Source organism: Monodelphis domestica, chromosome 1 (genome assembly GCF_027887165.1).
Source record: "Monodelphis domestica isolate mMonDom1 chromosome 1, mMonDom1.pri, whole genome shotgun sequence".
Classification (NCBI taxonomy): domain Eukaryota; kingdom Metazoa; phylum Chordata; class Mammalia; order Didelphimorphia; family Didelphidae; genus Monodelphis; species Monodelphis domestica.
In genome coordinates this window covers 350669266-350682793 of record NC_077227.1, presented here as the reverse complement: position 1 = coordinate 350682793, position 13528 = coordinate 350669266, and the positions used below count along the sequence as shown (strand labels likewise).

Sequence of the window (13528 nt, the reverse complement as noted above, 5' to 3'; positions counted from 1 at the left end):
ACAACTTTAATTGTTAATTATCCTTTAAAAAGATATTTGTTTCCAAAGAAAATTCACTAGAAATGTTCTCGTGCTTTCATACTTTTTTTGAAGATGCCTCTTTCCAGGTTTCATACAATATTTTCAGTCTGTAAACAAAAAGAACAACTAATAGCTGAGTTGTATGGAACTGTGTTAGAATTTCCTCTTGACACATAGTTTCTAGTTTGCTTTGCAAATCTTTTTGGCTAGTAGTCTACAAACTAAATTATAAGCTTCAAAAGAAAAACTATCAAAATAGCTAATTGTTCTATGTTATATGCCAAATCATTTCAGCTCAGGTTTAGGCACTCAGTTTTATATTTGTTTCTCAGTCATGTAGCTATTCTGATTTCTAGATAACAGTCAGCAAATATAGACCCACATATGGTAGGCATGAAGATGTTTTCATTTCAGGCTGCCAGTATGATCAGTTTCTGGATTGCTGTGGCCATCTTAGCAAGCCCATATCTTAAAGATACACCCTTGTAGGGTGAAGATAGCTGGAGAACATTTTATGTAATTTGAATCGGTTTTGATGAGCTCTATAACAAGACATTTGTAGCAAATAAAGTTATGTCAAGAATACCTTGGTCATTTGTAGCTAGCAAATGAAATTCTTGTGTGTTTTATAGATAAATTTATTTTCATTGCTGAAACTTATCTGAAAAAGTAAAAACTCTTTTTTTTTTGCCATTCCTATCATTGTAAGATTTCAAACACATATTCCAGTTTTCATCACCTCCAGAAAACACTCTAAAATTTTAAACAATAAATTAGGTAATAGGGGAGTAAGAAAGAGGAAGTTCACAAGATTCCTCCTTCACTCTAGGTCATTGAAAGCATCCTGAGCTCTTATAAGATCAGTATTGAAAGAATCACTGCCTTGATTAAATATATATCATTGTGCAAGTTAGTGTATCCACAAGTTCAGTCTTTAATCTTTTTATTACAGCTGCACTGTTGGGGATCTTCAGGCCAAGATAGATTGTCTAGAAAAGACCAATTCAAAACTTCAAGAAGAGGTTTGAAACTTAATCATTTTTTGAAAAATAGTGACATTATAGTTATGTGAAATGGTTTTGATTCATTAAGATTGACTTGATCCCAATTCTCTCCCACATACATCTTCTAGGATCTTCTTCCAGCCATTATCTCCTCCTGCACAAATGCTCTCTTACCCATAGCAGTCCTTCCCATTGACCTACAAATAATATTGAGATCTCTCTACTTCCAAAAAAGTCTGCTCTTCTTAATCCTTCTAGCCCAACTAGCCACTCTCCTATTTTTCTCCTTCCTGCCAAACTTATTTTAAATGTCCTTCTGAAGCAGATGTTTTTTCCTCTTGCTAGTCAATCCTTCTTTTCTCAACCCTTTGTCTTTTTCTTGAAGATCACCAATGATTCACAGTGACCTTTTTTTCCAGTCTTCCTCTTCCTTTACATATTTCTAGCTTTTGATACTGTTGACCACCCCATCCCTTCCAGCTCTAAATACGTGAGGTCTTTTGATTCCTCCTACTAGGTGCTCCCCCTTCCTTTGATTTAAAAGACATCATATTCTACTACTTTTCCTCCACCATCTTTTACCAAACCTTTTCTCTTTCACTGGCACCTCATCCTCTTCTGGACCGCTTATACCAGGCTTTCCCCAAAAGGATAATGTGTTTTCATGCTCTACCCACTTTCCCCTAGCAGTCTTATTTATATCCTATGCATTAAGCATGATTTCTATGTAAATAACACCCAAATATATATATGTATATATCTCTAATCTGTAAATCTCATCTTTACTCCAGATTCACATCTTCAACTGACTCCAGGACCTTGCTACCTGAATATCATCTTACTCTCATCTCAAAGTTAACCTGCCCCAGACCAGTCATCATTCCTCCAACCCATCCCTCTTCTGACTTCACTAGTTGTGTCTATGGCACACATGACCTACAATATTTATAACCTTCTGGAGATCTTTGACTCTCCCTCACTTCTCATATCTAGTCATTTGCCAGATCAGATCCATCTTTTACATGCGTCCAAAACATCTTGTACAAGAATCCCTACCTCTTCAATCCCAGTGGAATCATAGGTTTCCGTTGCTACTCACTCATACGACACCATCCTTTTCTTACAGGTTTCCCCCTTTTATTTTCTTCTCTCTTATTAATCTATACTACTGGTAGTATGCTTTTTTTGTACAAAGTCTGTGCATGTCACTTCTCTGCTCACTTTTTAGTACTTCCTGAGTCAAGTTCAGACTTTTCCACAATGGGGTGACACATACAACCTCCATAAGTTCATGTCTTATTCTTCCCCACCATTCACTCTGTTTCAGCCAAACTGGATTCTCTGCCCCACGGACATGCACTTTGCTCACACATTTCTGTGCCTTTGTAGAAGTATTACCTATTTCTGAAACAGCATCCTTCCCTCTCTTCACCAGTTGAAGTCCTCTACATTATATATCTCACTTTAAATGTTAGCTCCTCCAGGATACCTTCTCAGATTTTCTCTCACTTCTTACATGTTACTAACCACCTTCCCTTTCAGGCCTAACATAGCACTTTGTTTTATAACCCTCTGATACACTTCTTATAAAATATTGTAAAAGAAAGTACTTTGAAGTCAGGGATTATATCTTATCTATCTTTCCCCTCCCCCAGCACCTAGCACAGAGCTTCATATATGTTAATGCTTAATAAATGATTATTGTTGTTGCTGTGTTACAGAGTTTCTTGTAGATGAAACTTTACTTAGAAGCCTTACATAGGATTAATATCTAAAAAACCTTCTCTCTCCAGAGAGAACTTCAAATATTATGGCTCTTATTTCTTTGATTTGGCATAAGATCAAGAGCCAGCCTCAGAGTCAAGAAAACCAGGATTCAAGTCTCTCTTTTTACACATTCTAGTGATATGACCTTCGAGTCATTTACTCTGCGCACCCTTTGTGATTCTCTTGTCTCTAAGTTACAGAAGAATCGTTGATCAGAATGGATGAGGGAATTTTCTTACCATAGGTATACCCTAAATATCAATAAAATCATAGGTCTAGAACCACCAAAAAAAAGGCCTGAATAGTTTACTAAGATTCAGGGGCCTCATTAAAGTTATTTAGGCTGATCCTTCAGCAGTAGTCTATGACCAGATCTACACTTGAAGCCTTTCTAGCTTAGTAGGGCCTTCTAAGGCATCACTTAAGATCCCAGGGTTCCCCCATGCCATAATAAGGCACTAAAGTGGGACTTCAGTGGACACTCTGTGGCTCTACTGTTTTGGCAGGGTTTTTTTGTTTATTTTTTAATCCAAATGGAGAAGCCATTTGTGGCACAAAACTATAGATAATGCCGTATCTTTGTACCAGAGGTTATAAAATTTGAGAGGTACAAATACTCTAGCCTTCCTCCTCTGGAATATCTGCCTCATGGAAGCATGGAACCAAGTCATGTCAAGTCAAGTAAATAAGCATTTATTATGAGACTTGACCAGTCTCTCCATAGTATGGTCTTTCTCTTGTTTCTTACATAGGAAGTGGAAAATGAGAGGACAGGAAGATCAAGGGATGAGGAAGAGTCGAAAGTTTTCTACCAGCTGCCAGGCAGACACTCCTTTGTGGACATGATAGTCATCTTGTCTTCTCTCTTAGCAGGAAATGGCATTCTCAGCTGTTTGTGAACCTTTCTTCAGGTAGCTGTCCCTGTCTGCTTAGGCATCTCCATCCTGCTGCTCTGAAGGGTTGGGAGAAATGCTTTCTAGTATTAATACGTATGTGTTAAGTATGAAATCATTAGTCAGTTTGCCCTAGTTCATCAATTAAGAAAAAAAATTGAAAAGGAATTTTATGCTGGTTGGCATTATTCTGTCATTGGTCAGTGGGGCCAATACAAGATTCAGAAAATCAATACACATATTCCACTTTTCAGATATTACTGAGCCCAATATAGATTGAATATTGTGACAGTTGATGAATTTACAAAAGATTAGCCAGGAAAGTACCATTCAGAATAACTTGTGAATGTTACTTATTATCTGTTCTTTATCATTGTAAAAATAGAAATCTGAAATCCCCTTGTCTGATGTTGAACAGTGTGACCTTATGCGTAAAGCCTAGGCTTAAGGCTATAGCCAAGAGTACACAATTTCTCTCATCATCAAATGTTTGTTATTTAGCATCTAGGACTTTGGGGTTGATGACTGGGTGATTCATTTCTTTGACATAGTTTGGCTTATGAAGTTCTTAAGAGAAACTCTTACCTTCACAGCAGTTGGGGGGAAAGATTGGAGAAATGCCTAACTAGGATTTATCACATTCCTTCTTCTTGTGCTTTTTCCCTACATTTATTCTGAAGCAGGGATAAGGAGGGCTGGCTTGTGTATTTATACCTAACATATCTGGCAGGTCTTTAAGCCTTCCTCACTGATCAAAGAAATTATCTTTCTTTGGGTAATCCTTATTTTCCCCCTATATAGAAACTGTCAAAAATATAAATAAAAGAATGGGTTGTTTGTTGGGGTTTTTTTTTTAACTTGTTCATCTATTTGAATATTTGCTCTGAATGCTAAACTTTGCCTGCCTGAGATTTTTTATCTTGAAGTTTCTATGTAAATTGGCAACAAGTTCTACCACTTGAAACTTTAATTTTAATTTTGAATGAAATTTTGAAATTTCAAAAAAATGAAATTTTATTTTAAAACACCAACTAAGAAATATCCTTTTAACCAAAACTACCAGTTCTGTGCTCTTTATGGCAGTGTTATGTGAACAGATGAGACAAAAAAAGAGTTGTTGAAAATTAATTCTCTTTCACCTATGATAATAACATAACCTCTTAGAACTAAAATCCATGCCCTGACCTCTGAAAATATTGTGAAAAAGAATTGAAAGAGTTAATGTCACAATAATAGTAAAAGGAGATGCAAGACTTAGCTAAATGATCTTAGGCAAGTCATTTCCCCTCTGGGAGCCTAATTTCCCTCATCTGAAGTGAAAAAAATCCTTTTCAATTCTAAATTTCTCTGATCCTTCTGTTATATGAATGGTAAGATTTGTTTACTTTGTGCCTAGCTTAGTATCTTAAACTATGTATGAATTTTAGTGACCTTAATGGGTGGTCTGTGTCTACACTAAAACTATTCTCCTTTCTTGCCCAGCTTTCAGCAGCTACAGATCGGATTGATTCACTTCAAGAAGAACAGCAACAGTTAAAAGAACAGAATGAATTAATCCGGGAAAGAAGTGAAAAGAGTGTAGAGGTTAGAAATTGGACTTAGAAAACTGGCCACAGAAAATAAGCGTGTTCTTATCCATCAAGCTCTCATCTTTGAACTGAATAACAATTGTATCCTTGAAGTTGCTCCAGTAGAAATTCTGTTCTGGCTTGTGGAAGGCGGCCCAGGGCATCTCCTAACCATTACACTGGCAATACTTCATCCATTAGGAATTGTAGAGTAACCTGTTTTCAAATTGTTTGGGGGGCTATTATAAGAGGAAACAAATGTGAAGGAGAATACTTCTTCCTTCTAAGTAGGCTGCAGAATGGTTTCATATGGTTTCTTTCTCCTGATTTAACTACAGGCTTAGAAGATAACTAGGTAAATGCTTTATAGAGGAAATAGTCCTACATTAAATTGTTTTTTTCCCCAGATAAATCCTTTAAAAGTGCCATCAAAAAAGCAAGGCCCCTTTTGATTCATTTTTGATTGTCTAATTATATTAAACCAATGAATGTTTGTTCTTTTTCCTTTTGTAATATGAAAGTTAGCTATTACAGTTTTAGGCAGGATTTCAGGCCCCTTAAAAGTTTGAAATTCATTCATCCCAGTTAGTAACTACATTCAAATAAATGAGCAAAAGAATTGTTGTCTGGGGTACTCTAATATTTATATTTGATACAGGTGACAAAACAGGATACAAAGGTAGAGCTTGATACTTACAAACAAACTCGACAAGGCCTGGATGAAATGTATAGTGATGTATGGAAACAGCTGAAAGAGGAAAAGAAAGTCCGAATGGTGAGTACAAAACATTAAAAGAGGTTCAAAAAAACCTACGACATGTTTTCAGCGATTTAGCCCAGAATTCTAAGAATGCATTCAGCTGCTAAATCAATAAGAAAGGAGACAGAAATGCAAAAGTTTAAAGTAAGGTTTGTTTTGTCAGTCATATCAATAGTCACTAGGATTTTGTTGGCATGATGCAGAGCCAGCTTTGCTTACAAATAAATACATAGTACATTATGCAAAGAAAATATGTTATGAGCTTGCCTTCAGTGTCCTGCGTAACCTTTCAGAATCTCCTTCAGCCTTGTGATTCCAAAACACTTGTTTTTACTTTAAGGTGTACATGGAAAACCAACAAATGTTTACAATATTAAGCACGAATATCACAGGCCCTGACCAAGAAGATCTCCATATAAAAAATTAAACTAGATGATTTCCCATGATAAGCTTAAATAAAGAAGTGACTTCCTTGTATCTCTCTTCCACCTAAGGAACTAGAGAAAGAATTGGAGCTGCAGATTGGAATGAAAACAGAAATGGAGATTGCAATGAAACTACTAGAAAAGGATACACATGAAAAACAAGATACACTAGTTGCTCTTCGACAACAACTGGAAGAAGTAAAAGCAATTAACTTGCAGATGTTTCATAAAGCCCAGGTAGAAATCAGCTTTGCAAATATAGTCAATACATCCAAATACCACATGGGAACTCGGACCTCACTGTTTGTCATACATCCTTTTTCTTTATTCTTTTCCAGGTACCTTCGAATGCCTTTTTTTATTCTTCCTCTGATCTGTTTACTTCTGCTTTGCTTTCTAATTGTTCAACACCAATCACATATAAGTAGATTTTTGTTAGTGTTTGGTTTCCAAATTTTTCCATTTCAATACATATTAAACTTTCTTTTTATGTGTAACCAAACAATCTCCTTGTATTTCCTTCCCTCTCTTTGCTCAAAGTGGACAGGAGGACAGGAAAATGACAAGCATACAAGAGTAGACTTTTACTGCAAAGAATAGGCCTTGATTAGATGGAAACCACTCAAATTTTCTATTGAATTGGGCTAATTTTCAAATAACCCTGGCTTGTTTACATGCCTCATGTTGATCCTAGGAATTCACTTATCCCTTCTAAAACATTTGCTATTTTTTTTTTAAGTTTTGCTTACCACTTTATTTTATAAATAATCACAGAAAATCATGTTTCATTATGGTTCATATTTCACTTCTATTAATATCTAAGTCAAAGATATTGAAAGTAGCAATCGTGCTAATTGTTAAGGATTTATTTTACTCCTTTTTCTCTTTGCCTCTCTCTTTCCTTCTTTCTAATATAGAAACATCTTTTTAACATGAATCAATACTAGTTTAAAGATTTAGAAATATCTTTTCTGGAACTGTTTCTGTAATCTTTCATGGCCTAGATCACTTCCTCTAAATCATACACACACACACACACACACACACACACACACACACACACACACACACACACACACACATATAATGTTGATTATAATTGCTTGTTATGCAAGCACACCCCCACTTTTAGCAATTAAATATCACTTTACCTTTTTATATCAAAGCTATAGAAATTTCTCCTCCAAAAATGAAAAAGAAATTAAAATACGGAAATGTTTAACACAAACAGTGCTAGTGAAAAGAATTTGGTAGATTTATCCCTTCTCTAATTAGTTGTCTTTGGGTCCTCTCCATGGATTCTCACCATGGACACACTAAGAGAGGCATTCTGGAATTACCAGTTCCTTTCTTGACTTCTCTCTGAACCGTAAGTCAGATTTCACCTATTTAGTTCAGTTCTATTTGAGCAGCTCTGATTTATCCAGCTACTCATTCTGTGACTTGAGACTCAAATAAAAGAATGCCCCAAGAGTTGCCATAGTGACTGCTTCTTTAGTCTCCTTCAAGATATTTGTGTGTGAGTCCTGTTCTTTGACAGAATCTTCCTTGCTTCCCATAAATACTCTTGAAAGACATGTTCCTATCCCTTATATTCACCATCTTTTTACCCAAGTGTTTAATTGTTACTTTTTTTCCCCTCAATTAGAGCAAGTTTATCATGTCCAGCAAAGAAAGTGCACTCTGGTGGTGAAAGCAAAGGATCAAAAATCTATTTGGTGACTATGGCCTTGAGCCAAACATGTGAAAACTCCCTTCTTTATCCCATTCCTTTCCTGCCTGTAAAACTGAGATTTGCTCTTAGATTGCCAGGAGTCTCAGCATTTAATAATATTTTTTAACTGGTAGGAAAATAAGACATTAAGAATATATTTTAAATAGACATTCTAAAGCTTTTGATTTGAAATTATTCTCTGACATCTTGTGGACTGTTAATATAATAATTGTGATTATAACTGACATTTATATAGCATTTTATTATTTATAACACATTGGATAAATTTTCATTTTCTGAATTTAACTTTTTTCTCATCTAGAATGCAGAGAGCTGCTTACAACAGAAGAATGAAGCAATCATATCTTATGAAGGAAAAACCAATCAAGTAATGTCTGCCATGAAACAAATGGAAGAGAGGTAATGGATATCACCTAATGCTCACTGTCAAGGTTCTCTGGAATTCTGTGAAATTGAGAATTTCTAGGTCTGTAAAATGAAAATTCACTCTTTCCTATAGAGAGTGGTACTGTAATTCTCTAAGCAGAGAAGGGAACAAAATGATCTTGCCTCAAAAGTCTGAGGATTTTATACATGTCTCCTTAACCAGGATTGTCAGAAGGACCTCTACTCTAAGGCCCTTGCTTCCAGTGCTTAGACTCAGAATTAACTATGAGAGATGAAATAATGAAGCATAGAAGATGCTGAGTCTCAGGGCTTTCTAATTTATTTTCTGAACAATGGGTTAGACATATAGATATCTTAAATATTTTGGTGTAGATTACAGCAGTCTGAAAAGGCCAGGCGGGGGGCTGAAGAGAGAAACAACAAACTGAAGCAAGAATTTGGTAGCAAAGTTGAAACCCTACAACAGCAACTCTCCCAACTGGACAAACAATGGTAAATGATACCCAACTGCTTCTGCTGGATTAGGGGAAGGGGGTTGGACTCTGGGAACAATGCATGTGCCTGTCTGGTTTACGATGTAACAGTTAGTCTCTGATTTTCAAAGTCATCTTTACCATTCCTCTTATCCTAGTGCCCAGTGCAAAAGTCATTGATTTACTTATTGTAGTGCATAAAGCAAATAAAACAGTTGACTGAAGAAGTTTCATGTTCATTGGAGTGTTGTTCCTATTTCCTCTCTCCTCCAAAACTACCTTGTTTACTATCTAGACAACCTGAGGTTTACCCTCTTGCCCCTTTCTAACCTACATTCTCATCAGTTTTTCTTTCTAGATTTCTGGGACAACTTAACAGTTTGCCTTTTTTTTTTAAAACACTTGATAAAAAGCCATGTCTCACAGACAAGTTATAGAAGATATAAGTTTTGGGGGAAAACAGAGTGATTGGAAGGATAGCTGAGAAAAAGAATTTCCCAACTCAAGAAATAAGACATCAAGTAACTTTTCATTTGGTGTGCCCTAGTCCCAAGTTTCAACTGTATTCCCTAATATAACAATCTCCAATTAAAACCATCTCTTTTTTTTTTTTTAACAGCTTGAGTCTTGAAAGAGAGCTGAAGTCAGAAAAAGAGCAAAGGCAAGCTCTTCAGAAAGAGTTACAGCAAGAAAAAGATGCTGCCTCTCTTCTCAAAACAGAGTTGCATCAAGTAGATGGATTGAAAAAGGTAAAATAGGCAGCATGTGAAGGGTCAAGAATTGGTGTTTGTCAATTCACATCTTGGAAAAACCATCCAAAAACCCTTTTCCTCTTGCATAGATGTAGTGATTATAGATTTCTTCAGAATCCTTGAAGTGTGATTTAACTGAAAAGGAATAGCTATACTAAAGAAGAGTCTTGAAGTATTCAAAGAGGGTTTAATTTAGTCCTTCAGTTATTTTTTTATTTAAAAGTGACAGTCTTAATTAGGCTTACTAGTGGTTAGTTTTACTTTAAAGAATGGCTTAGTGTTCATCAAGGACAGGGTCTCATTAAATTTATTGATCACATAAAAAAATATCAATAAACAGAATGGCAAATACGTTTGGGCAGATAAAACCTAATCACCCCACTTCCAGAGCCTTAAAGATTCTAGGACCACACAAGGTCCCTTATCTTCTCATGGCCCCAGGAAAACCTACTTAGTCTTGAGTTATTCTAAACCACTGAGAACTGTTCTAGCCCTGCTGTAGTTATCCCAGAGGGCTGATGGCTGACCCTACAAGTTTCATATCAAACCAGAACCTGGAGTTCATTCTGGAGTAGGTTCAAACTTCTAGTTGGAACCCCGTAGTAACCCTGACTTTTGCATGGGTTAAAGGGAATAGCCTCCAAATTTAGAGGTTCACAGCTGCCTTAGAACCAATTCATTCATGCTTATCTAGTCTGAACTAAGGATATATAGTTTTTTCTTTTTTCAAAATCCTTACCTTCTGAATTGAAACAATTCTAAGTATTGGTTCCAAAGCAGAAGATCAGTAAGGACAAGGCAACTGAGGTTATTGTTTTGCCCAGGATCCCATTGCTAAGGAACTAAGGCCATATTAAGGAGATATATTTCCCTAGAAAAAAATTTCCGAGATCTACCCTACCTGATTCCCTGCCAAAGTTACTGAAAGGCACCTTCTCTTCTCTTAGTAGGATTAGAAATTCATTTGAAACCTGACTGTCTTAATTACAGTATGAGGGTCTCCTAGTTTTTATGTTTAGCCAATTATAGGGTCAGACTGTCCCAGAGGGAGAATTGCAAATAACCAGCCCAACCCAGTAGTTCACCCAAATGCTTATAGAGAGGTCTCATAGAATGTTACCACTTTCTGTAAGTCCACTTCACCAATATAAAGCCCCTGTTCAAACCCTTTTCATATATCTAAAGTCTGAAATTTTACTATCCCCTCAGACAATTGATTGCATTTTCATTTTCAGTGTGATTTTTGGGGGGCCCACCATAACTTATGAATAATAAATTTATAGGCTCAAGATACTGCTTAGATTATATCACAACTCCTGGTGCTGTAAATAGGTCTTACAAATGGATTATTGGTTTTTCAAAAATGTTAATAATTGGGGGCAGCTAAGTATATCAGTGGATGGAGAACAAGGCCTAGAAAAGGGAGGTCCTGGGTTCAAATATGACCTCAGACACTTCCCAGCTGTGTGACCCTGGCCAAGTCACTTAACCCCCATTGCATGGCCCTTACTGCTGTTTTCACTTGGAACCATTGTACAGTATTGATTCTAAGACAGTAGGTGAGTGTTTAAAAAAAAAAGTGTTAGCAATTCCTTCACAAGGAACCAGCTAATTGTCCACTCACAAGTAGCCTACTTCCATCCAGCAAAACAGTATTTATTCATATTTATTCATGTCTTTGAATCTTATATTTCCTAGGAGATAAAATCCAAGTGTTCTTATCTAGATTTTAAAATTATTTTTCCAAAAGTGTTATTTCAAAAAATAAAAATTTAGGAACCCACTAATATAAGTACTACTTGAAGGCTTGATTACAAAGCAGATTCACACTAAGATAGAGATTTATCTTTTTTGTTTGTTTTGTGGAGAGGGAGATTTTTTTATTTTGTTTTCAGTTCTAATTCTCTCTCTCGCACTGTCCACCTTCCCCACTCACTGGTAAGACAAGAAATATGATATCCATTATATATAGGAAGTCATGCAAAACCAACTTTCAAACCTTAGCTATGTTTTCAAAGAAAAAGTCAAAAAATGTTTCATTCTGCAGTCAGACTTAATCCATTCTCTCTCTAAAGGTAGATAGCATTTTTCATGAGTCCTTTTGTCATGGATCACTGTATTGATCAGAGTAGCTATGTCTTTCACTGTTGATTCTCCTTAAAATATTGTTCTTACTGGGTTCAGTGTTCTCCCAGCCCTGCTCAATTCACCCTGCACATCATCTCATAAATCTTCCCAGGTTTTTCTGAAGCCCTCCCTTTCATAATTTCTTAAAGCACAATAGTATTCCAGGATGGGATATAGCCAGCAGGGTAGTCGTTTCTCATCTGTTTATTAGAGTCCCATTTCTAAAAATCTTCCTGAGTTAGTTTTTGGATAAAGTAATTTTTTGTGGCTAAGAACAGTAGGTCAGTCACTCAAAGAAATCCAATACATTAGTCCTGATAACAGTCAGTTCTCTTGTGGCTTCAGGGAATTTCCTGTCCCTGGTTGTAAATTAGGAAAGTGTTGCTGTTATGATTATCCTTAAAAAATGAGTCTTCAATTCTTTAGAAAATATTTGGTTTGTTATTTATAGGAACTTCAGAAACTATATGAGAAGAAAGAAGAATTACAAAAGATTTGTGAAGAACAGGAACAAGCACTACAGGAAATGGGATTGCACCTTAGCCAGTAAGTTCCCAAGTTCAACTTAATTTGAACAAATGGACCTTTCAACTGACTCATATCAAGAACCATTTTGAGCACCAAAAACCTGTTCACTAACCAGCCCATTCACTTTTTCCTTTTTTTAAACCATTGCCTTCTGTCTTTAAATTGTTACTGAATATCAGTTCCAAGGCAGAACAGTGAGCAGTAGGCAATTGAGGTTAAGTGACTGCCCCAGGATCACACAACTGGGAAGTATCTGAGGTCACATTTGAACCCAGGACCCATCTAGTCTTTTGGCCTGGTGCCCTATCCACTGAGCCACTTATCTGCTCCTCAGGGTATTCATATTCACCATGGAATCTTTCTCATCCACTCTTTTTTACTCCACACCCTTCTCTTTCTGATGTTCTTTAGTCTTTAAGAAGCATACCTAAGATAGTCACACAGTGGTGTTTTTCATAGTTTCTTTCTATTTGGATCCCTTTCCCCTCCTTGATGTTTTTATTACTTTTTATTATTCTTTGGCCACCTCAAGAAAAGTATGATGAAACTAGAGAGGTCCGGGAGATCAGCAATTGAATTGAATGCTGCTGCATAAGAATAGGCTTGTCTCATACTGCATATCAGCTAGCATTTCCAGTTTTATGTCATCTGTGGTCCTGAGAATCATGCCTTCTTTGTCTCTTCCCAAGTCAGTGAAACGGTGTTGATCAGAATCTGGCCAAGAAGCTTATGACCCTACCTTGCATGATTCTAAGTAGCAAGATTAAATAGATGAGTTGTCTACACTGGCAAGTCTCCCAAGTCTTTGTGCATAGGATGCTAAATTCTGTCCTCTAGTGATATTACGAACAGTGAAGGGCAGCACATCATTAAGGTATAACCCAGAACAAATTTAAATTCACAAGTGTAAAAGAAAATGTATCTTTTAAAATTGTCTGAAAGGAAATCTCTCCAAATGGCTATTTACAGAATTATGCATTTTTGGTAAGAAGCTAAAATTTAATGGGCTAAGATTAATGGCAAGAGCTGGGAAGAAGGAAGACTTTGGTGATTATGACTGAATCTTTTCAGTTGTAGGTGGAGTATAA

The 13528-nt window shown here is 36.2% G+C and overlaps 1 protein-coding gene across 5 annotated transcripts in view; it reads left to right on the top strand.

The window, feature by feature from the left end:
• The window catches only part of RUFY1 (RUN and FYVE domain containing 1), a 38715-nt gene that overhangs the window by 21409 nt on the left and 3778 nt on the right, over positions 1-13528 (top strand). For all 5 annotated transcript variants that reach the window (XM_001379047.4, XM_007473882.3, XM_007473883.3 and 2 more), the window contains exons 8-15: positions 974-1043; positions 5168-5269; positions 5912-6028; positions 6508-6675; positions 8475-8572; positions 8933-9052; positions 9653-9782; positions 12364-12458. In XM_001379047.4, the coding sequence (XP_001379084.1) occupies positions 974-1043; positions 5168-5269; positions 5912-6028; positions 6508-6675; positions 8475-8572; positions 8933-9052; positions 9653-9782; positions 12364-12458 (900 nt within the window). The remainder of the gene's footprint in view (positions 1-973; positions 1044-5167; positions 5270-5911; positions 6029-6507; positions 6676-8474; positions 8573-8932; positions 9053-9652; positions 9783-12363; positions 12459-13528) is intronic.